Source organism: Procambarus clarkii, chromosome 2 (genome assembly GCF_040958095.1).
Source record: "Procambarus clarkii isolate CNS0578487 chromosome 2, FALCON_Pclarkii_2.0, whole genome shotgun sequence".
NCBI lineage: Eukaryota > Metazoa > Arthropoda > Malacostraca > Decapoda > Cambaridae > Procambarus > Procambarus clarkii.
Genome location: NC_091151.1, coordinates 51120935 through 51144857, shown reverse-complemented (window position 1 = coordinate 51144857; position 23923 = coordinate 51120935). Strand labels below are relative to the sequence as shown.

The 23923-nt window shown below is 45.6% G+C and overlaps 2 protein-coding genes across 3 annotated transcripts in view; both read left to right on the top strand.

Moving 5' to 3' along the window:
• The window catches only part of LOC123762344 (uncharacterized), a 360436-nt gene that overhangs the window by 21565 nt on the left and 314948 nt on the right, over positions 1-23923 (top strand). The gene's annotated exons all lie outside the window — the stretch shown is intronic.
• On the top strand, positions 549-1390 carry LOC138366604 (aggrecan core protein-like). The gene is made up of 2 exons (XM_069327649.1): positions 549-668; positions 731-1390. Exons 1-2 carry the CDS (start codon positions 549-551, stop codon positions 1388-1390), a joined length of 780 nt encoding a protein of 259 aa, XP_069183750.1.

The window sequence follows — 23923 nt, the reverse complement described above, 5'->3', positions numbered from 1 at the left end:
GTGATATCTTGTGCACCAACTTCCTGCTCAGCGGCGTCCGTGCACGGTGCACTATGACGGACAACACCAAGCAATTTGTTCTTCAAAGTTTTGGATTTCAAGACCACCTAACCTAACCTAACCTAACCTAACCTAACCTAACCTAAACCAGACTGGCCCAACCCCAATGCCTAAATAACCGAACTCATCCTAACGGCATATTGTACTTTTTATATTAGAAAATGAGCTGTATTGGTTGACCGTTAACACACACACACACACACACACACACACACACACACACACACACACACACACACACACACACACACACACACACACACACACACACACACACACAGAGTGGTTGACAAATGGAATGCATTAGAAAGCAATGTGGTGGAGGCTGACTCCATACACAGTTTCAAGTGTAGATATGATAGAGCCCAGTAGGCTCAGGAACCTGTACACCAGTTGATTGACGGTTGAGAGGCGGGACCAAAGAGCCAAAGCTCAACCCCCCGCAAGCACAAATAGACGAGTACACACTTAATGGGACACATACGCACATGCATGCATATGTACACACCTTCACTCAGACACATGCACTCAAGTACTCTCACACCTTGACGAACAAAGCAGTGCACCTGAGTAACAAACCTAAGACGAAGAGGCATGAGAGGTATGCAGTAAGTATTACTGAAGGTGAATGACTAGCAGGTGAAGGTAGTTGATATTCACCTCCATTCAGAGTGCAGGTGGTTCACTCTGGCGCCTCAGCAGTGGGCGGAGTGGTCGTCGGGAAGCTCAGAGTGCAGGTGGTTCACTCTGGCGCCTCAGCAGTGGGCGGAGTGGTCGTCGGGAAGCTCAGAGTGCAGGTGGTTCACTCTGGCGCCTCAGCAGTGGGCGGAGTGGTCGTCGGGAAGCTCAGAGTGCAGGTGGTTCACTCTGGCGCCTCAACAGTGGGCGGAGTGGTCGTCGGGAAGCTCAGAGTGCAGGTGGTTCACTCTGGCGCCTCAACAGTGGGCGGAGTGGTCGTCGGGAAGCTCAGAGTGCAGGTGGTTCACTCTGGCGCCTCAACAGTGGGCGGAGTGGTCGTCGGGAAGCTCAGAGTGCAGGTGGTTCACTCTGGCGCCTCAGCAGTGGGCGGAGTGGTCGTCGGGAAGCTCAGAGTGCAGGTGGTTCACTCTGGCGCCTCAGCAGTGGGCGGAGTGGTCGTCGGGAAGCTCAGAGTGCAGGTGGTTCACTCTGGCGCCTCAACAGTGGGCGGAGTGGTCGTCGGGAAGCTCAGAGTGCAGGTGGTTCACTCTGGCGCCTCAGCAGTGGGCGGAGTGGTCGTCGGGAAGCTCAGAGTGCAGGTGGTTCACTCTGGCGCCTCAACAGTGGGCGGAGTGGTCGTCGGGAAGCGTGAAGAGTGTTACACCTGGGGTCAATTAAAACTTGAAATTGGTGGGAAGTTTGGGGGGGACTGAAATAAATTACGATTTTACAGCATTGAAAGGCAGTTTTCAACGTCTAGATTGCGGGGGGGGGGGGGGGTGAAAAATGTTTCCTGAATATTACTCTTTGGTTTCGTGTCAGTTCAGCCATCTTTGGAGTCCTTGGCGAGCAGAACATAACCTGAATGGACCCTTAATATCTTCCTTCTCTCCGTTCTCCTGCCCCTCCTATAACCTCTCAGTATATGTCCTTATAGGTACTTCTCCTTCTACCCTATCCACTCTCTCCTCCCCCTCCTAACTTCACCCTATTCTATCTCTCTCACTCTCCTAACCTCGCCCAATCATGTCTCTCACTCTCCTAACCTCGTCCAATCATGTCTCTCACTCTCCTAACCTCGCCCTATCATGTCTCTCACTCTCTCTCTCTCTTCCTCCTCCTCCTCTTCTTCTAAGCTCACCCTATCCGCTTTCCTGCACACCCTACCTCGCACTATCCTTTCTCTCCCTCTCTCATCCTAGCCTCCCCTATCCAGCACCCACGCCCATCGCGCCCACATTAACATAACAAACGCGTAGCTGTGCAGCATAGTTCCGAGCGGAATTCCTCACAAAAGCCGCCCGCCACCTGGTCGGGCAGTTAATACATTAGTCAATAGGTCGGCATCGTGGGGGAGAGAAACTGGTGTAAGGGTTGTTAGTGTCTTAGGTTGTGTGTGTGTTGTTTGGTGGGATGTTGGAGGGTTGTTTGGCCGGGGTAAAGCATTCCACTTCAGTAATACTTACTGCTTCACTTTGTGAGGAAGCCTACCCCTCTGTGAGGAAGCCTTCCCCCTCTGTTAGGAAGCCTACCCCTCTGTGAGGAAGCCTCCCCCTCTGTGAGGAAGCCTACCTCTCTGTGAGGAAGCCTCCCTCTGAGGAAGCCTACCCCTCTGTGAGGAAGCCTACCCCTCTGTGAGGAAGCCTCCCTCTCTGTGAGGAAGCCTACCCCTCTGTGAGGAAGCCTACCCCTCTGTGAGGAAGCCTCCCTCTCTGTGAGGAAGCCTCCCCCTCTGAGGAAGCCTCCGCCCTTCTCTACCAAAAGCGTCTCATCTGGAAGGAGTTAGAAAAGCATTTTAAGAAAATCCACGCGAGCATCTCCAGGGCGACCTCTGGAGGTGGAAGAAAGTTGGCAAGTCCCGTCAGTTGATACAGTGTCCCTTTCTTCCTTGGAGCATATGGCTCTGTCCTCCTAGAGCGTGGTCCCCTTATCCTGGCTGGTGGAGCGTGGTGTCCCCTGTCCCTGCTGGAAGTGTGGTCGCAGTTCCGTGCTTGGTGGAGTGTGGTTCCCTCTTCCACCGGTTGTCACACAGTTAACCACACACGTGGTTAACTGTGTGACCAAAGTGACCCTGTGTAACCTCGGGACCACAGAGCCAAAGCTCAACCCCCGCAAACACAACTAGAGTGAGTACGCGTAAACCTCTCAATCGACGCATCACAATCGACTTGAGAATGGTCCAGGACGGACCGAAACGTCGTCGTCCCTTCACCTTCTAGTGTGTGGTCCTGGTCAACACTCTCGACTCTCAACGCTCGCAGCTGCAGCGCCAAGATTTACAATTCCTCGCACACACAATGTGGGTTTACACATTATTCCAAGCGTCGCATGTGGAGAAATGTTAGTCTACCAACTTGTTGAGTTGCTCCAGATGGTTCAAGGCAATGGAGCGGCCCCACAGACCCCGCCAGGCACCTGTAGTCTACAGGGATAGCGTCGGTGTTTGTAAACTTTAGTATACCAGACGGTCCCTACACTCCTGTGATGTATACCCACCACCACGCGAATATATTTTTGTCTACGTGGGTATTGCTTAGGGAGACTAAGGTCAGGATTTATCAACCATTTGCGCAGCAACTTACGAATCCTGTACATCTTTCCTGAATCATAGTCGGCATGATTCGCTCCGGCAACCAGGAGGCCTGGTCGACGACCGGGCCGCGGGGACGCTAAGCCCCGGAAGCACCTCAAGGTAACCTCAAGGTAACTGCATAGTTAGCATTTATTCAACAGTTTTTGAGCTTCAAAACGCTACGAGTTCCTTTAACAATAACAACCTTGGGTACAGAACGACTTTGTAACTCTGGTTAACTGTTCAATATAGATTACGCCGACATAATTGATTACAGATGCACAGTCTTAAGAAATTGACACTTAAGTACTTGAGAAATTCTGGTCCAGTACATTCCTGGCTTCTTCTACTCGTTCCTGTTAGACAGGTAACTGATTCTTGCATGATAAATCACTATCGGTCTTTCTAGCAGAATACAGCAACATTATTGGATTATAGAGAATAATCTCCACCGACAGACTTCTCCTTCGACGTCTAATCTACGACTAGCTTTTAAAGTTTGAATATCCGCCTGTATATGTCTGGCTTGGGAAGTGTCTTCTAACACACTCCTATTGGTAGATCAAATCCTGCCGAGGCTGATTAGCTAATTGTATATGCAAATGGATTTAATTGAGGCTTTCGTATACCTTTGAAGTGTGAACTCCTGGTAGATAGGCTTCTCATGTCGTAAACACATTTTGTGGAACAACCCGTTAATCTATGACGTAACTACCTGCATATTGTAAATGATATCGACCTTTACATACATACATACATACATATACAACCACACATGATATTTGTTGTTTAGATTTATCGAATGTACAGTATTATTGAATACAAACTTTGGATACTTGAATCTGGCGGGCGCTGACCGTAGAGTTTAACATTACTCTGAAGGTAGCCCCACGCGTAGCTCTTATCGCACTATTTAACGGTTCATATAATCTAGGATAGCTGCGTAAATGCACACCTCCATGAAAATATTAATAAAAATGAACCACCAGACTAATTACAAATGAACCGAAACGTTGTCACATTCATGTCAAACGTGTATGTGCGGGTTGTTAGTCTCCATCAAACAAATGTGTGGGTTTGTTTGTCTCTTCAGCCACGGTATTGTGACTCATTGTTTGCATAGTTCGTTCAAAGTTACACATTATGACTGTTTAGTTTTATAGTTTGAGCACTTATCATGGAACACATTTCATCACGGGTGAAGATTATTGAATTCAAAGTAGCTTATCATCGCAATTCATCTGTTTGTGGATTTTCTAGTGACGAGCGTGATTGCTAGACGGCATTAGTCCCTTTCGTTTGGACTAGGGAGAGAAGGGGGATGCGGCCCAAGATTTTACCCCGACAAACGTAGCTTTAACTTATAAAGTTATAAGTTAGCAACTTGCAAGTGTTTCATTAAATTAGTCCGCGTTCGTGGCTCAAGTTTTGATGATGATAACATGGGACCTGATGCGTCTCTTAATGTGATTTAAAGTTAGACACCGCCGCTAGTCTGCGTTTCCCGCCTCGAGTGAGGGGTTGATATGATGTTAGAGGGGTTTGACACACACACACACACACACACACACACACACACACACACACACACACACACACACACACACACACACACCTGGTACCAGGCTACCAGGCGGCGGGGGGCCCTTATAGCCTGGTGGATAGCGCGCAGGGCTCGTAATTCTGTGGCGCGAGTTCGGTTCCCACACCAGGCAGAAACAAATGGGCAAAGTTTCTTTCATCCTGAATGCCCCTGTTGCCTAGCAGTAAATAGGTACCTGGGAGTTGGTCAGCTGTCACGGGCTGCTTCCTGGGGTGTGTGCGTGTGGTGTGGGTAAAAAAAATAACAAAGTTAGTAAACAGTTGATTGACAGTTGAGAGGCGGGCCGAAAGAGCCAAGCTTCAACCCCCGCAAACACAACTAGGTGAATACACACACACACACACGTATACACATACACATACATATATACACACACATACACACAAAACACGGTATCCAAGAGCAAATGCTCGATCTTGCAGACACACAAATTAGGTGAGTACAAACCGGTGACCCAAACCCCCCCCCCCCCCAAAACTCTCTCTCACTTTCCATAATTTGATTTTGTAAATGTCAGTAATTTATCCAGGTTTGCATTGTTCGTCCTGCCAGTGACCAACCGCAGATCTAACACTCTGTTACGTTATGATTTATAACTTGTACCATATAACTGACTTGTTTGTATGATAATAAATCTAATAATTCACACACACGGCAAACCAAATTATTATTAACAATTATGGATTCATAACTGTATGTATTCACATGTGCTAGAATTAATTTGGCTCTAGTAAGGCTTCGTGCTTAATTACTTATTTCGATATATATACAAGTGGTTCTGCTCTTGTACGGTCCTATGTAAATTAAATTATATGTAAGGGTACCACCTTTGGTGCAGTTGTGTTGACCCATAGCCTTGGAGAAGGAAATAAAGAGCATTGAGATGAAATCTTGTCGTTTATATCTAAATTCATGTGAGTATGTACTTCATCTACCACCCTTTATTGTATTATTATTACATACTTTATCATACAAAGTAAGTGAAAAATTTAAATAGGCATTCGGTAATTTTCTTTCCGCGTGGGATATGTTTTATATTCTATTCATGTCACATGTTTGTAATATTATCTCCCAGACGCAGGCAATTGGTTCTTTACGATCGTTTGCCACCTGATTTCCAGCTCTTTTTGACGCGCACGACTATATATATATATATATATATATATATATATATATATATATATATATATATATATATATATATATATATATATATATATATATATGTATATATGTTGAATTTATATAAAATTTAACTCTTCAAAGTTCATTTTCAATAAAGTGTGACAATGAACTTTGGAGAGTTAATTTTTCAACTACCCTCGACAGTGAAGTAAACCATAAGAAATATGGAGAAGATTCGTGTTAGAATCATTAATCTTACCCTTTCGGTCATATTCAACAACATTTCTATAATTAAACAACTTGGTAGTTTAGTCATCAGAAGTAGTTTAGATGATCGCTGTCACAACTTGTTAGGAAGCCGAGGTGATAGTCATCATTTAGCAGCGAAAGCCAAAGTGGTTTGGCAGTGGAAAGCCAAAATTTTCTTACGGTCTCAATCATTCCCCCTACTGGAACGTCTCAAGGAAATATTAATGTGATATGGAATCCATATTTTGGCTTAGCGATAGAGAAATGAGACTAGGATTATCCTTCCTATAGCCAGGAAGGCTATATGAAGGATATATAGCTCCTTCCTATAGCTCCTGGAGACTTGTTGGGTCTCGGAACACTGTCTACTCTGGAAAGTGTCATTTGCTAATAGGCAGTTCGTCTCGAGATTTGTTCTGATCTATACTGTAACTTATGTTGAACTCCGGTCACCGATGCCTTCTCATTACATAAATTAATTTTCAATCTTTCGAATAATTGTTGAAATTTTTAATGTCCACAAATTAAATCAATCAAACAATCAACTGTTTAAATCAATAAAACAACTGATTAAATCAATAAAACAACTGATTAAATCAATCAAACAATCAACTGATTAAATCAATCAGACATTGAGATCAAACACAAATGTTATTTTATATATAGTTATTGTGTAGACAGTATTTACACCGAAATGTCTGTATTGACAATGAGACTTTTCTTCTGTTCTAAAATTCTGTGGCGGTTCTTTCACGCATGAAGGAGATAATTAGGCAGGTTGGGTGCTTAGAATCTTGGTTGATTATGCACCTTAACCATTAGCTGTAGTGCAGAACAAATCCACAAGGGCTGTGATAAGGGTTCGAACCCTGATCACGGCCCTTGTGGATTTGTTCATTTGATGTATCACGCTATTGTGATTTCTGTGTGTAGTGTAGTGTAGACATAACCACCCATGGCTCGCAGTAAACTTAACTGTGATAACAAAGTACTCGTATCATTAACTGAGATAAGAACAAGAACATTAAACCCCATAAACTCATTTACATGCGTGTAACCCACGCTTGAAACAATCCAGCGATCCCTCAGGTCTGTTATGTTACCCGGTAATTCGTTCCATAAATTAGCAAGAATTTCCAAACTTGTATTTACCCAGGTGTTTCCTGAATCTAAACTCATCTAATTTATATCCATAGTTTGCGAGATCTATTTTGTTTTGATATATTTTAAGCCTTATTTATATTACATTTGTTTATAATTTATATACTTCTATCATGTCACTTCCAACTCTTCGACTTTCTATAGAATGAATAATAATGTTTTTAATCTTTTTAGAAGGAAGATTTCCGATTCCCGAGACTATATTTTTCGTTCTTTTCTGTAAACTTTCAAGTGAATGTATTCTATTGGTATACTATAGTACGTAGACCAAACCTGAACTGACTAATCTAAGCGGGGGTTTGACAATGACTGAGAGGAAACTAACAAATAATATGGGCTTAAGGCCTATCAGGCTCTGGAGGGCTGTTAAGGTCTATCAGGCTCTGGAGGGTTGTTAAGACCTATCAGGCTCTGGAGGGCTGTTAAGACCTATCAGGCTCTGGAGGGCTGTTAAGGTCTATCAGGCTCTGGAGGGTTGTTAAGACCTATCAGGCTCTGGAGGGCTGTTAAGACCTATCAGGCTCTGGAGGGCTGTTAAGACCTATCAGGCTCTGGAGGGCTGTTAAGACCTATCAGGCTCTGGAGGGTTGTTAAGACCTATCAGGCTCTGGAGGGTTGTTAAGACCTATCAGGCTCTGGAGGGCTGTTAAGACCTATCAGGCTCTGGAGGGTTGTTAAGACCTATCAGGCTCTGGAGGGCTGTTAAGACCTATCAGGCTCTGGAGGGTTGTTAAGACCTATCAGGCTCTGGAGGGCTGTTAAGACCTATCAGGCTCTGGAGGGTTGTTAAGACCTATCAGGCTCTGGAGGGCTGTTAAGACCTATCAGGCTCTGGAGGGCTGTTAAGACCTATCAGGCTCTGGAGGGCTGTTAAGACCTATCAGGCTCTGGAGGGTTGTTAAGACCTATCAGGCTCTGGAGGGTTGTTAAGACCTATCAAGCTCTGGAGGGCTGTTAAGACCTATCAGGCTCTGCAGGGCTGTTAAGACCGAACAGGCTCTGGAGGGTCGTTAAGACCAGATCACAACTTACAACCCAACAAGCACGGGTGCTGAAACCCTCGGCACAGTTCGCGTCTCAATCAAACTCTCGACGGTAAAGTCCTCAAAAATCATGTTCAGAATACATTGTTATAAGACTATTATTCGTGTTTTAAATTAAACTTTTACACGTTCAATTAAACTTTTTACCGAATGTTGGAGGAGGTGAAGCGAGCCTCAGAGGGTCGAGGAGGTTCAACTGGAGGGAATATTTGTTTAAATATATATATATATATATATATATATATATATATATATATATATATATATATATATATATATATATATATATATATATATATATATATATATAAGTGCGAACAAGCCTGAATGGTCCCCAGGACATATGCAACTGAAAACTCACACCCCAGAAGTGACTCGAACCCATACTCCCAGAAGCAACGCATCTGGTATGTACAAGACGCCTTAATCCACTTGACCATCACGACCGGACATAATGAGGTGATAGCCGAGGCTATTTGAACCACCCCACCGCCGGCACTCGGATAGTTATCTTGGGCATAGCATTTTACCAAATCACCTCATTCTTTGGGGCAACACGTGAGGAACACAAATGCGAACAAGCCTGAATGGTCCCCAGGACATATGCAACTGAAAACTCACACCCCAGAAGTGACTCGAACCCATACTCCCAGAAGCAACGCATCTGGTATGTACAAGACGCCTTAATCCACTTGACCATCACGACCGTGGATTAAGTGGAGATGGTCAAGTGGATTAAGGCGTCTTGTACATACCAGATGCGTTGCTTCTGGGAGTATGGGTTCGAGTCACTTCTGGGGTGTGAGTTTTCAGTTGCATATGTCCTGGGGACCATTCAGGCTTGTTCGCATTTGTGTTCCTCACGTGTTGCCCCAAAGAATGAGGTGATTTGGTAAAATGCTATGCCCAAGATAACTATCCGAGTGCCGGCGGTGGGGTGGTTCAAATAGCCTCGGCTATCACCTCATTATGTCCGGTCGTGATGGTCAAGTGGATTAAGGCGTCTTGTACATACCAGATGCGTTGCTTCTGGGAGTATGGGTTCGAGTCACTTCTGGGGTGTGAGTTTTCAGTTGCATATGTCCTGGGGACCATTCAGGCTTGTTCGCATTTGTGTTCCTCACGTGTTGCCCCAAAGAATGAGGTGATTTGGTAAAATGCTATGCCCAAGATAACTATCCGAGTGCCGGCGGTGGGGTGGTTCAAATAGCCTCGGCTATCACCTCATTATGTCCGGTCGTGATGGTCAAGTGGATTAAGGCGTCTTGTACATACCAGATGCGTTGCTTCTGGGAGTATGGGTTCGAGTCACTTCTGGGGTGTGAGTTTTCAGTTGCATATGTCCTGGGGACCATTCAGGCTTGTTCGCATTTGTGTTCCTCACGTGTTGCCCCAAAGAATGAGGTGATTTGGTAAAATGCTATGCCCAAGATAACTATCCGAGTGCCGGCGGTGGGGTGGTTCAAATAGCCTCGGCTATCACCTCATTATGTCCGGTCGTGATGGTCAAGTGGATTAAGGCGTCTTGTACATACCAGATGCGTTGCTTCTGGGAGTATGGGTTCGAGTCACTTCTGGGGTGTGAGTTTTCAGTTATATATATATATAATAATATATTGCGTGGCGGGTGGAGCAGCCGGGGTCTCCTCCATCTTGGCACACGCTAACTACCCCAGGGGACAAAACCTGCTAAACTAACCATGAAATCACCTTTCCCATTAACCTTTAAACCTCATCAGAATGGCTTTGAAACTATCCCATTTTTGTTACGAACTGCAAGACTGATGGTTGTTAGATTTATATATATATATATATATATATATATATATATATATATATATATATATATATATATATATATATATATATATATATATATGCGAACAAGCCTGAATATCCTCACGTGTGCCCCAAAGAATGAGGTGATTTGGTAAAATGCTATGCCCAAGATTACTATCCGAGTGCCGGCGGTGGGGTGGTTCAAATAGCCTCGGCTATCACCTCATTATGTCCGGTCGTGATGGTCAAGTGGATTAAGGCGTCTTGTACATACCAGTTGCGTTGCTCCTGGGAGTATGGGTTCGAGTCACTTCTGGGGTGTGAGTTTTCAGTTATATATATATATATATATATATATATATATATATATATATATATATATATATATATATATATATATATATATGGCGGGTGCAGGGTGTAGGTGTATCCCCAGGACCCCTGCCTGTGGGCACCCACGGACACGATTCGACTCAAGCTTTTTCGCATCCACTTACGGAAGCTGAACCTCTGTCGGTCATCGTGGCAGCTTAGTCTTTATAGTTTAAACAGCTTACGAGCTTCGACACACTTTTCAACCCAAGTTCCTTATTGTTATAGTCCCCCCCTCCCTCCCCCTCCCTCGTAGCGCTTAGGAATTCATAAACCGTTTCATAAGTGCAAATTTAGCCGCCATGATTGAGGAAAGATGTACAGGTTTCGTAAGTGGTTGAGTAAATGGTTGAAGCATCCTGGCCCCAATCTGCCAGCAACAAGCACAGGTGCTATTAACCTCCCACCACTACCAACACACACACACACACACACACACACACACACACACACACACACACACACACACACACACACACACACACACACACACACACACACACACACACACACCATCACTACCATCCACCACAGGCCACATCAACGTAAGAACTATTACATCACCATTACACTGTAGGTAGTACAGGATGTACCAGCCCATTATACGCAAACCACGAAACTTGCGTGCGAGTGAAAATACAGAAATACAGAGGTGTTAGCGGGATACACCTCTTAACTCATTGTGAAGCGGTCTTAACTCATTGTGAAGCGGTCTTAACCCATTGTGAAGCGGTTTTAACCCATTGTGAAGCGGTCTTAACTCATTGTGAAGCGGTCTTAACCCATTGTGAAGCGGTTTTAACCCATTGTGAAGCGGTCTTAACCCATTGTGAAGCGGTCTTAACCCATTGTGAAGCGGTCTTAACCCATTGTGAAGCGGTCTTAACCCATTGTGAAGCGGTCTTAACCCATTGTGAAGCGGTCTTAACCCATTGTGAAGCGGTCTTAACCCATTGTGAAGCGGTCTTAACCCATTGTGAAGCGGTCTTAACTCACTGTGAAGCGGCCCAAGTCTTGGCAGTTACACTGGAGGATCTTAATTACTCCCATTAATTAGTTCTCGGGTACACAGTTACCAGGTGAGAGGCTTGTTACGTAACGACGCTTGTCCTAGTTGGTGGAGGAATAGTCTTGATGCTCACACAAGTCGCCACAACCTCCTTACTAGAAGCCGTCTGGCTCTCAGGAAGTGGGCAACCCACACACTCTTCTCTAGAACCTGATTTCTAATGACTGAATGTTTACACCTGTGTTGAGTGTTAGTGGTCCAACGACCTTGTTTACGACTGTGTGTGTGAGCATTATGGGTATTATAGGTGAGTATTATCTTGTTTCAGAGTGTTATGCCCATCAGATGACTGACACGTGTTTAGCTACACGTCATGGGTAGATAGAGGGGATCTGATTCTCTCCAGGTACGTGGTTCAGGTGAGCTTGGGGTCCAGGGGGGTAAGGGAGTCTACCAGCCAGACAGGATCGATGCGGCCGCCTGGTCAACCTCACTCCGTCGACGCGGTTGGGCTGGGATTTTGCGTTAGTTGGTCTTAATCGTGCGCTGGTTGGCAGGAGTTTGGCGTTAATTGGCGCGTCTGGGGCCAGATTCACGAAAGTACTTACGCAAAGTACTTACAAACGTGTACATCTTTTCTCAATCTTTGACGGCTTTGGTTATATTTATTAAACAGTTTACAAGCATAAAAACTTGCCATTCAGCTGTTGTTATTGTTATAAACAGCCTCCTGGTGCTTCGGAGCTCATTAACTGTTTGATAATTGTAAACAAAGCCGCCAAAGATTGAGAAAAGATGTACAGGTTCGCAAGTGCTTCCGTGAATCTGGCCCCGGTCATTTAGCTGGCGGTCTTTTATATGGGCTAATTGGCGAGGTAGTTTGGCGCGTATTAATTGGCGTTTCTCCTTATTTCAGTTGGCGGGAATCTTGTGTTTTGTTAGTGGCTCGTGTGTTATTTAGCGTTATTCTTCCTTCTAATGGTTATCTTGAGGTTATCTTGAGATGATTTCGGGGCTTTTTAGTGTCCCCGCGGCCCGGTCCTCGACCTGGCCTCCACCCCCAGGAAGCAGCCCGTGACAGCTGACTAACACCCAGGTACCTATTTTACTGCTAGGTAACAGGGGGGGCATAGGGTGAAAGAAACTCTGCCCATTGTTTCTCGCCGGCGCCTGGGATCGAGCCCAGGACCACAGGATCAGAAGTCTAGCGTGCTGTCCGCTCGGCCGACCGGCTCCCTTGGTGGTGGCGACATTTACGGGTTAAAAGTTTGGTTTAATTTCTTAGCAGCTTGTCAGTTGAGGAAATTTTTGCACTGTTTGACGGAACTTTCATTAATTGGCTGGATAGTTAGTCAAGTTGACTTAAGGGAGCCGGTCGGCCAAGCGGACAGCATGCTGGACTTGTGATCCTGTGGTCCTGGGTTCGATCCCGGGCGCCGGCGAGAAACAATGGGCAGAGTTTCTTTCACCCTATGCCCCCCCCCCCTGTTACCTAGCAGTAAAATAGGTACCTGGGTGTTAGTCAGCTGTCACGGGCTGCTTCCTGGGGGTGGAGGCCAGGTCGACGACCGGGCCGCGGGGACACTAAAAAAGCCCCGAAATCATCTCAAGATAACCTCAAGATAAGAGTTTGTTGCCCTTTGTGTTATTGGCCGATCGGCTCGCGTTAGTGTTAAGTAATAAGCTTTTTGTATAGGATATGATTTCAATTTAGTTGGTAATAGTATTATTTTAATTTAGGTTGGGCGGTATGTGACATTAGTTTTACGATAGTTAATAGAGGGTTTGCTTTGTTTAGCGCGTAATTCGATAGTTAGGGAAAGCTTTACGTTAATTGGTGAGTTTTACGTTACTTGGCAAGGTATTGCTATCATTCCCTCTCTCTCTAGGCCCAACCACTTTAGGCTGGACGGTAGAACGACGGTCTCGCTTCGTGCAGGTCGGCGTTCAATTCCCGATCATCCAAGTGGTAGGGTGTACCATTCCTCCCTCCCCCCCCCCCACCCCCACGTCCCATCCCAAATCCTTATCCTGACTCCCTTCCCAGTGCTATATAGTCGCAATGGCTTCGCGCTTTCTCCTCATAGTTCCCTTCCCTTCTCTCATTCTTCCCATTTATTCAACTCTCTTCTTCCTCACACTTCAATTTCTGGCTTCTAATTTCCTCACACCTCGACTTTCTCCTCCAGTTCCTCACCTCTCCATTCTCTCCCACCTCACCCCCTCCCTCCCTTCCCCTCACCCGTCCTCACCACTCGTGTCTCGTCCCCTTCTCCCCTATCCCATCCCTTCTCCCCTATCCCATCCCCTCTCAGAAGTACAGCGTTGAAAAGTTGAATAAGTATAAAGCAGTTTAAATTAAAACTTTATCAACTTTTTTTTTGGGGGGGGGGTCTGCGTCATATTCTTCAAGCAGAACCTGAGGCTGAGCAGACTGTCTGCGTAATGCTGACGTTTGAGGAATTTGTAATCTGAGTCAAGAGGTGGGTTGGTGTCTTGGCTCTGCTCAAGCTACTTGGCGAAGGATCTCGTCGTGTAGCAGTGTTGGGGTAGTCTAAGAATGCTCTCTAATTTGGTACATTTTTTGCATCGTTGATAAATGTTTGGATGTTCAAGAATGGTTATATGGTCATTGATAACGTGTAAACACATTTTTAACTAAACATTCTTCGTGTGTTTTCTATCCTGTGGTCACTAGCTTGGTTCACCTTCCTTGAATAAATATATATATATATATATATATATATATATATATATATATATATATATATATATATATATATATATATATATATATATATATTGAAAATGTAATAAGTTAGTACGAAACGCGTTCAAGTGTCACGTCAGACTAGAAATAAAAATGGATTTTGGAGAATTGATTTTTCAATTACCATCAACAGTGAAAAGAAACATAAGAAAGATCGAGAAAATTCGTGTTAGAATTATTAATCTTACTCTTTCGGTCATATTTAATAATATATATATATATATATATATATATATATATATATATATATATATATATATATATATATATATATATATATATATATATATATATATATATATATATATGTATATATATATATATATATATATATATATATATATATATATATATATATATATATATATATATATATATATATAATGTTTCATTGAATATCATTGCATATTCTGTGTTGATTATTTTCTTGTTTAAGTGTTCTAAAGTCCTTGTGACTAGTGCTCTTGTAGCTTAGTCTAACTGGAAGAGGATTTCTTCAAATGTGATCTTTGTTCGAGGCGAACTAAAAGAATAATTAAATGTAGAATGTATTACACTAATTATAAATTATCACAGCAGTTAATACAGACAGTGCCATAGTCTGTGGTTCTCCAATGTCTGACCTGCCATAGTCTGTGGTTCTCCAATGTCTGACCTGCCATAGTCTGTGGTTCTCCAATGTCTGACCTGCCATAGTCTGTGGTTCTCCAATGTCTGACCTGCCATAGTCTGTGGTTCTCCAATGTCTGACCAGCCATAGTCTGTGGTTCTCCAATGTCTGACCTGCCATAGTCTGTGGTTCTCCAATGTCTGACCTGCCATAGTCTGTGGTTCTCCAATGTCTGACCTGCCATAGTCTGTGGTTCTCCAATGTCTGACCTGCCATAGTCTGTGGTTCTCCAATGTCTGACCTGCCATAGTCTGTGGTTCTCCAATGTCTGACCAGCCATAGTCTGTGGTTCTCCAATGTCTGACCTGCCATAGTCTGTGGTTCTCCAATGTCTGACCTGCCATAGTCTGTGGTTCTCCAATGTCTGACCTGCCATAGTCTGTGGTTCTCCAATGTCTGACCTGCCATAGTCTGTGGTTCTCCAATGTCTGACCAGCCATAGTCTGTGGTTCTCCAATGTCTGACCTGCCATAGTCTGTGGTTCTCCAATGTCTGACCTGCCATAGTCTGTGGTTCTCCAATGTCTGACCTGCCATAGTCTGTGGTTCTCCAATGTCTGACCTGCCATAGTCTGTGGTTCTCCAATGTCTGACCTGCCATAGTCTGTGGTTCTCCAATGTCTGACCTGCCATAGTCTGTGGTTCTCCAATGTCTGACCAGCCATAGTCTGTGGTTCTCCAATGTCTGACCTGCCATAGTCTGTGGTTCTCCAATGTCTGACCTGCCATAGTCTGTGGTTCTCCAATGTCTGACCTGCCATAGTCTGTGGTTCTCCAATGTCTGACCTGCCATAGTCTGTGGTTCTCCAATGTCTGACCTGCCATAGTCTGTGGTTCTCCAATGTCTGACCTGCCATAGTCTGTGGTTCTCCAATGTCTGACCTGCCATAGTCTGTGGTTCTCCAATGTCTGACGTGCCATAGTCTGTGGTTCTCCAATGTCTGACCTGCCATAGTCTGTGGTTGCCATAATGAGGTACTCGCCGGCAATTGCCGAGGCAACAGAGAAGCAGATTTTAAATTGAACTTAATTGGTTGAATCAATGTTAGGCGATTATTTGTGAAAGGGAACATTGGCACCAGCGGAATGATTGGGTATTATTGCATTAAATAAAATGACTTTAATGGATAAAAAAAATTTAACTTTGCAAATAACGGATCTCTTAATTGAAAGCAAAATATGACGTTAGTGGATGATATACGAATTAAAACCTGCTGAGGGGAAAATATCCCTTTGTGATTAGATTAATTACTCTCAGGAAAGGAAAATTGGATAATCTGCAGTGATTTAAAACGGTTTCGTTAGAGTGTAGATGGATTAATTCTTGTTTGAACCTTCACTCTTCTTCACTCGTCATATGCGATTTAATCCCTTTTGCTTTGTTAACTATTTTTAGTCACGTGAATCTTGATGTAATACTTGTAAGGGTGAATTATGATGTGTCTGTTGGAGTGGGGATAAGATAGTTAGCAAATACTGCAAGTTGCGTGTGTGGTATTCCCCACACACACACGCACGCTATTGTCTGGCGGGTGTTTTGCGGCCGTCTTTCTGTGTGTGGTTGAGAGGTGAGTGTGCATGTGGGGTAGTGTGCGTGTGGAGTGAGTGTGCGTGCGGGGTGAGTGTGCGTGCGGGGTGAGTGTGCGTGTGGGGGTAGTGTGCGTGCGGGGGTGAGTGTGCGTGCGGGGTGAGTGTGCATGTGGGGTAGTGTGCGTGCGGGGGTGAGTGTGCGTGCGGGGCAGGAGGTGGAAGGGTGAGAGGGAGCTGCAGACACCAGATAATCAATTACAAGATGAATGTTCGCTACCAACACACCACTCTCCTCCTCCCCGCTGCCTCCTATGGCAATTAAGTGATAGCCTGTCGTCGTGGTCTGGTACCCCCCCCCCCTCCCCCTCTCCCCCTGTTCCGCTATCCTATCCATCTATCCCTACACATCCCTTTGTATGATAGACAAACAGTAACCCCCACTACCCCCAACCCCATCCCCCCTTTATTCTATCCCCTCCTTTCTCTACCTCTACTGTTCGGCAGGTATTAAATCTGAACATTATATTCTCTCTCTTTGGACGTTCAATCCCCGACCGTCCACAAGTGATTGGGCACCATTCCTTCCCTCCCCGTCCCATCCCAAATCCTTATCCTGACCCCTTCCCAGTGCTATATAGTTGTAATGGCGTGGCGCTTTCCCCTGATAAATTCCTTCCTTCCTTCTCTCTCTCTCTCTCTCTCTCTCTCTCTCTCTCTCTCTCTCTCTCTCTCTCTCTCTCTCTCTCTCTCTCTCTCTCTCTCTCTCTCTCTCTCTCGCTCGTACAGGCGTTACGTTACGGGGGGTGAGAGAGAGAGAGAGAGAGAGAGAGAGAGAGAGAGAGAGAGAGAGAGAGAGAGAGAGAGAGGTCGTAAGTCAGCTATAGAGGCCAGGGAAGGTGGCAGGAGCCCCCCTTGGGGCTCCTGGTATTCCACTAACGCTAAATATTGAATGGTGAGGCGAGGCAGCCACCATTCACAGGCGGGTCACTACTACCCGGTTCACGACACATTAATGATTCACCCGCCGCATGCCGCGTCCCTTGGCCCGGTGGCAGTAAGGCACAGTTATGTCTCGTATTGTTAAAGGTTAATGGAAGTGGAGGAGAAGTCCTTTCCGCCGCCACAGGTAGGAATAGCAGGCAGTTCAGGGTATGGATTCCTGTTCTCTACCTGTGTTTATGGGTTCTGTTCCTGATGTGGGCTATTTTCTACCTAGCTACGGGGTTTTAGTCTCAATCTATTTGCTTTCGTCTGGGTTTTCTGCTCTTGGAAGCAGTGAAAGGAAGCAACATTGCCTGCAACAGGGCCTCGAATACAGTCACTTGTGATCGCAAGCTAAACACTTGAAGGATTTTAGTTAATTGGGACGAGTCAATTAACCACCCCGTCCTCTCCAGTGTCCTCAGCCGCCTATCCAGCCCGTCCTCTTCAGCGTCCTCAACGTCGCTAAACTGATGTGCTAAATTGTCCCAACCTAACCGAAGGATCACGACTATACAACGGGGCCTCACGCCAATTTTGCGAGCCACTGTGACGTTAGTTACAGCTGTGTGTGTTGGCCTTACGGAGTACTGTTGGAGAGAAGAGTGTATACATCTCCCCCTGCTGCCAGGATTGACACGGTGTAAATCTCCCACTGCTGCCAGGATTGACACGGCCTAAATCTCCCCTGCTGCTAGGATTGACACGGCCTAAATCTCCCTCTGCTTCTCGGTTTGACAAGGGATTAGTATCCCACTGCCTCGGGATGGCTTCTTATATCCTCCACCACCCGCCTAGACAACCCTTAACCCACGCCACACCCTTCCTGTCAAGTACAGAGACACAGTCAAAACTCCTAAGTCGGCAAAATATGTTTGGCTCATTTGGGGAAGCCTGGATCGTAATTTATGGAGACCCTCCGTGACACTTCGTGTTATCCTACGGGAAGTAATCTCTTGTTACGGGAAGTAATCTCTTGTTGCGGGAAGTAATCTCTGGTTACGGGAAGTAATCTCTTGTTACGGCAAGTAATCTCTTGTTACGGGAAGTAATCTTGTTACGGGAAGTAATCTCTTGTTACGGGAAGTAATCTCTTGTTACAGGAAGTAATCTCTTGTTATGGCAAGTAATTTCTGGTTATGGGAAGTAATCTCTGGTTACGGGAAGTTATCTCTTGTTACGGCATGTAATCTCTTGTTACGGGAAGTAATCTCTTGTTGCGGGAAGTAATCTCTTGTTACGGCAAGTAATCTCTTGTTGCGGGAAGTAATCTCTTGTTACGGCAAGTAATCTCTTGTTACGGGAAGTAATCTCTTGTTGCGGGAAGTAATCTCTGGTTACGGGAAGTAATCTCTTGTTGCGGGAAGTAATCTCTGGTTACGGGAAGTAATCTCTTGTTGCGGGAAGTAATCTCTGGTTACGGGAAGTAATCTCTTGTTGCGGGAAGTAATCTCTGGTTACGGGAAGTAATCTCTTGTTGCGGGAAGTAATCTCTGGTTACGGGAAGTAATCTCTTGTTGCGGGAAGTAATCTCTGGTTACGGGAAGTAATCTCTTGTTGCGGGAAGTAATCTCTGGTTACGGGAAGTAATCTCTTGTTGCGGGAAGTAATCTCTTGTTACAGCAAGTAATCTCTTATTAGTAGTCGTCCCTCGTATTTTGTAGAGAGAAAAATAATCTTGGAAGAATAACTATAAACCTCCAAAGACTTAAGACGTAAATCCTGCCACTCAAAGTGTATATTCGTCGCCCATATAGTGTTGTGGACTACGAGAAGATGTGTTCCCCGGCACTTTGTTCTTAACGACCCGGCAGTAGGGGACGAGTGCCGTAGTCGTAACTGTCTGCGAAAGACTCGTAACTACACTGTCTCTCAAGGCTTTGGAGTTATTAAATATACACACACACATACACACACATATACACATATACACATACACACACACATATACCCGCTGAAGCGAGGACCAAAGAGCCAAAGCTCAACGCCCCGCAAGCACAAATAGGTGAGTACACATACACACACACATACACATTCACACACATACACATATATACACTAGTTGGTGTGCCTCAGAAACACAAATCTTTAATTATTTCAAATTAATAACTTTTACACATAATTACGTTACCTTTCTCTAACTCATTAAGCATTTTTAATCGTTTAACTGTGAACAAACTTACAACTCTTAAGAGGCCATTAACCGTTAAGAGACCATGAACTGCTTCAGATCAACTGTTTCACCTGATTAAGTATCACACGTTTCTACTGTACGTAATGAAGGTGTGTGATCGTGAGCTCGTTCCTGGAGTCGAGACCCAGAACGTCTCCAGCATCTGGAGTCTATATCGTTAGGTTCGTTATCCTCGTTCAGAACGTTATCCTCGTTCAGTAATGTTATCGTCTCACCCACAACCAGGCCATTGGCTCCAACTTGATGGGCCGGAGTCGTCCCAGGCTGGGAGGGGCTGATATAAGCTGTGCTGGAATAGACGAAATGGGGAAAGGTTCGACTTGGTTGAGTTGTAGATTGACTCTTGGTCAATCAATTGTCAATTGAGTCGTAGCTGGATGGCTAGACTGGCCTTGTATAGGCTGAGGTGAATTAGATTTCCTCCGCTTGTTCAAGTTATTCAACGGGGAAGTGAGGGGGGAGAGAGAGATAGAAAGAGAAAGAGAGAGAGAGTGTGTGTGAGAGAGAGAGAGAGAGAGAGAGAGAGAGAGAGAGAGAGAGAGAGAGAGAGAGAGAAAGAGAGAGAGGGGGGGGGAGTTATGGTCTTTATGTAGCTTAAGTTAGATCATGAGACTTGACTGTTCTCTCTCTCTCTCTCTCTCTCTCTCTCTCTCTCTCTCTCACAGAGTATGTGAGTACACACACACACACACACACACACACACACACACACACACACACACACACACACACACACACACACACACACACACACACACACACACACACACACACTCACACACACTCAAACACACTCACACACACACACTCAAACACTCAAAAAGTTGAATTCCCCCTACCCAGTCCCGCAATCATGAATAATTCCTTAACAGTGTCTTGCATATTGTTTAACACCATTCTAGAGACCCGTAAGGAGGCTCGCTAATGTGAGCATCGCGACTAAGAGTACCAGAACTTGTTGCTAAGTGGGGCCGCTCACTGCGGGTTTAAATCATGGATAAGTGCTTCTGAAAATATAATTCCATACAAGAATAAAAGTTCTGCAAGCTGCTCACATGGGCGATGGGCGATCCACATTCTGGTGAAAGTGCTTCGAAACGGAACTGTTTAGATAATAGGGTATTTGTATTACACTTTGAGTACACACACTTGAACCTTGAAGTGGAGTGTGTAGCTACCATCCTTACCTGGTTCGTCAGGACGCAAATAAGTGTAGTAATTCTGCTACAGTGGACACGGGCAGGTATTGGTAATGACGGACAAACGACTTGGATTAACTACCTCACACATCACACGAACCACAAGCTGAAACGCGTATAACAGCATTCAACGCTATCTGCACTTTTGGGTGTGTGTGTGTGGGCGGAGGGTGGCGATGGGTGGTGCTGGTGGAGGGGTGGTGGGGTTGTGTCTGAGATAGGAGACTGTGTGAACTCTTTTATAATGTTTCCTTCCTGGAAAACCTAGAGGAAGGGCCGGTCGGGAGATGGAGAAATGCGAGAGGTGCATCTTGGGTAGAATTTGGTGTGTGTGTGTGTGTGTGGTGGCCGACGACTGGGCCGCGGGGACGGTAAGCCCCGGAAGCACCTCAAGGTAAGGTAGTGGTGGTGTGTGTGTGTATGTATGTTCGTGTGTGTATGCAGGAATGCGCACGTATGAGGGAGGGTGGTAGCAGGTGGTGGGAGATGTGCTGGAGAGAGGAGGGGACAATTCAACAGCCTCTCGTTAGTGACCTGCGGCGCCAACGAGGCTCACAGACGTGACTTTCCCGCGTGTGGGGTGTTGTTCTCACGCACGTCCGCGATGTGGCGGCCCTCGGCGTGTGTGACCTTCTCTTTATCACTACCTTCCTCTCCTCCTCCTCCATTCCTCCGGGCGTCAGGGACCAACTCTCTCTCCTCTTGTGTGTCGCGGGAATGACACCTGAAGAACTAGCTGAATAAATCGTAGGTAAACCATCGTGGGATTTAATTAGAATGTGGGCGTAGTGTATCTTAAGACCCTGGTTCGAATCCCGTATTAGTTTGTGCCTTTTGGTGGACACATTTGTGTGGGTTCAGGTTATGGTTTTTCAGTGTTTAGTAAATGTTAAGGAGTTGGTCCTGGTCCTCCAGTTTAACGTTGACTGTTTCAGTGTCGGGAGACTTCTTCTTCTTGAGGTTATCTTGAGATGATTTCGGGGCTTTAGTGTCCCCGTGGCCCGGTCCTCGACCAGGCCTCCACCCCCAGGAAGCAGCCCGTGACAGCTGACTAACACCCAGGTACCTATGTACTGCTAGGTAACAGGGGCATAGGGTGAAAGAAACTCTGCCCATTGTTTCTCGCCGGGGCCTGGGATCGAACCCAGGAACACAGGATCACAAGTCCAGCGTGCTGTCCACTCGGCCGACCAGCTCTCTTAATGTGGTCTGGGGCGCGCGAAGGTAATCTCCCACTACGTGCTCTAGAATACCGTCCAGCGTCCACTGTCCAACATCCCCGTCCAGCGTCGCCCGTCCACTACCCTAAGAGCTCCTCGACTAATTGGCCAGTTGTTGTTGATCTAAGAGGCGACAACGGTCGTGGGATCGGACGCTCCCTGGAAACCCGACTTTGGAATATGGCGAAACGGGATGCGATCCCCCCTAACAGCCTCTTATGTCTAAAGATATGGCCGATGAACCGAAAGGGATGACGAAGGATCTTGAAGCTGGCGTCGTCGTCCTAATTGGCATGTTGTGTGGCATCTGAGACGACCTGAACCATCGCAAGATAACACCTGTGTTTTGTGTGACGAGCTTGAGAGGTTATCTTGAGATGATTTCGGGGCTTTAGTGTCCCCGCGGCCCGGTCCTCGACCAGGCCTCCACCCCCCAGGAAGCAGCCCGTGACACCTGACTAACTCCCAGGTACCTATTTACTGCTAGGTAACAAGGGGCATCAGGGTTAAAGAAACATTTTGCCCATTTGTCTGCGCCTTCACTGGTAGCAATAACATCTTTATCTACAACTATGTGTACAGTTTTGGCTAATCTGAGTACAGTAATTCAATTAGTTTAACTGTAAGGATGCTGCTAATATTCCTTATCCTACTTAAGACAGAGCATCTTATATATGTGCTTAAGAATTCAGGGGTTCTCAAGCTTGGTTATATCATGGATCCCTAATATATTGAGCCCCAGGTTTGAGCTCCTTACCTTACCTGACGATGGGTTCGAGGAGCTACCTCCCCGCTGTTCGGTAGTTGACCAAGTCTGGTTAATCACGTGTCCTCTGGAAGAGTTTTATCAAGTTCTCTTTTGAACACCGTTAAAGGTCGGTTAGTTATGCCTTATATGTATAGAGGGAGATTGTTGGACAGTCTTGGCACTGCTATATTGATAAAGTTCTCTCTCAGCGTGCCTATTGCACCTCTTTTTTTTCACCGGAGCCATTTTGCACATCGTGCCATAGCTCCTACTGGTCCACTTTATCAGTTGTTGGTCCACTGTACCAGTTACTGGGCCATTGTACCAACTTCTGGCCAACTATATTAGTTACTGTTCCTATGGACCACTGGGCTATCTGTACCGAGTCCTGCAGTGTTGAATCGGCTGGAGAGAGTTGGAAAGCCAGGCAGTAAAGCTTTTAAATCAAGAGATCCCATTCGTTAGCGGAGGAGCCAGCATAGTGATTGCTGCTGCAGCGGCAAAATGGGCTAGTTGGGGGCTCGGGAAAGGACGACCAGTGGGCTCGAATTGGACTGGATGGATAGTACTGGAATGACTCGCTCTGCTGCATTCGGCTATTGTCCCGGAATGACCCTGTGGTATATTGTTTATAATCTTTGGCATCGTATCTCACTGAGCACATGTATGTGATAATCTCCCATCCTCTGTCCTCTTCTTGCACCCTCGTCGTTCCAGCCATCCGGGGTTTTTTGCCATTCCTTATTCCCCTAATTGCTTCATTTTACCCATGTTTACCTTAATACCCTGTGTCTGGTGCTGATTACCCTCTCTTCGTTACCTAACACATACTCACCCTCTGCCCTGCTCCTCCTAGTTATGCCTTAACACGGCGCTGTGTGAGCCCAATCGTTCCCTCGCCTCATTAACATGTCGCTCTTATTCTAACCGTAGGATAGGATGTTCCTATAGTTTTGGCCTC

Excerpts from the sequence above, each read along its gene's own strand:
- LOC138366604 (XM_069327649.1), top strand. The coding sequence starts at position 549 with ATGCATGCATATGTACACACCTTCACTCAGACACATGCACTCAAGTAC. Across the intron at positions 669-730 it reads AGAGGCATGAGAGGTATGCA|AGTGCAGGTGGTTCACTCTG; the intron begins GTAAGTATTACT and ends ACCTCCATTCAG.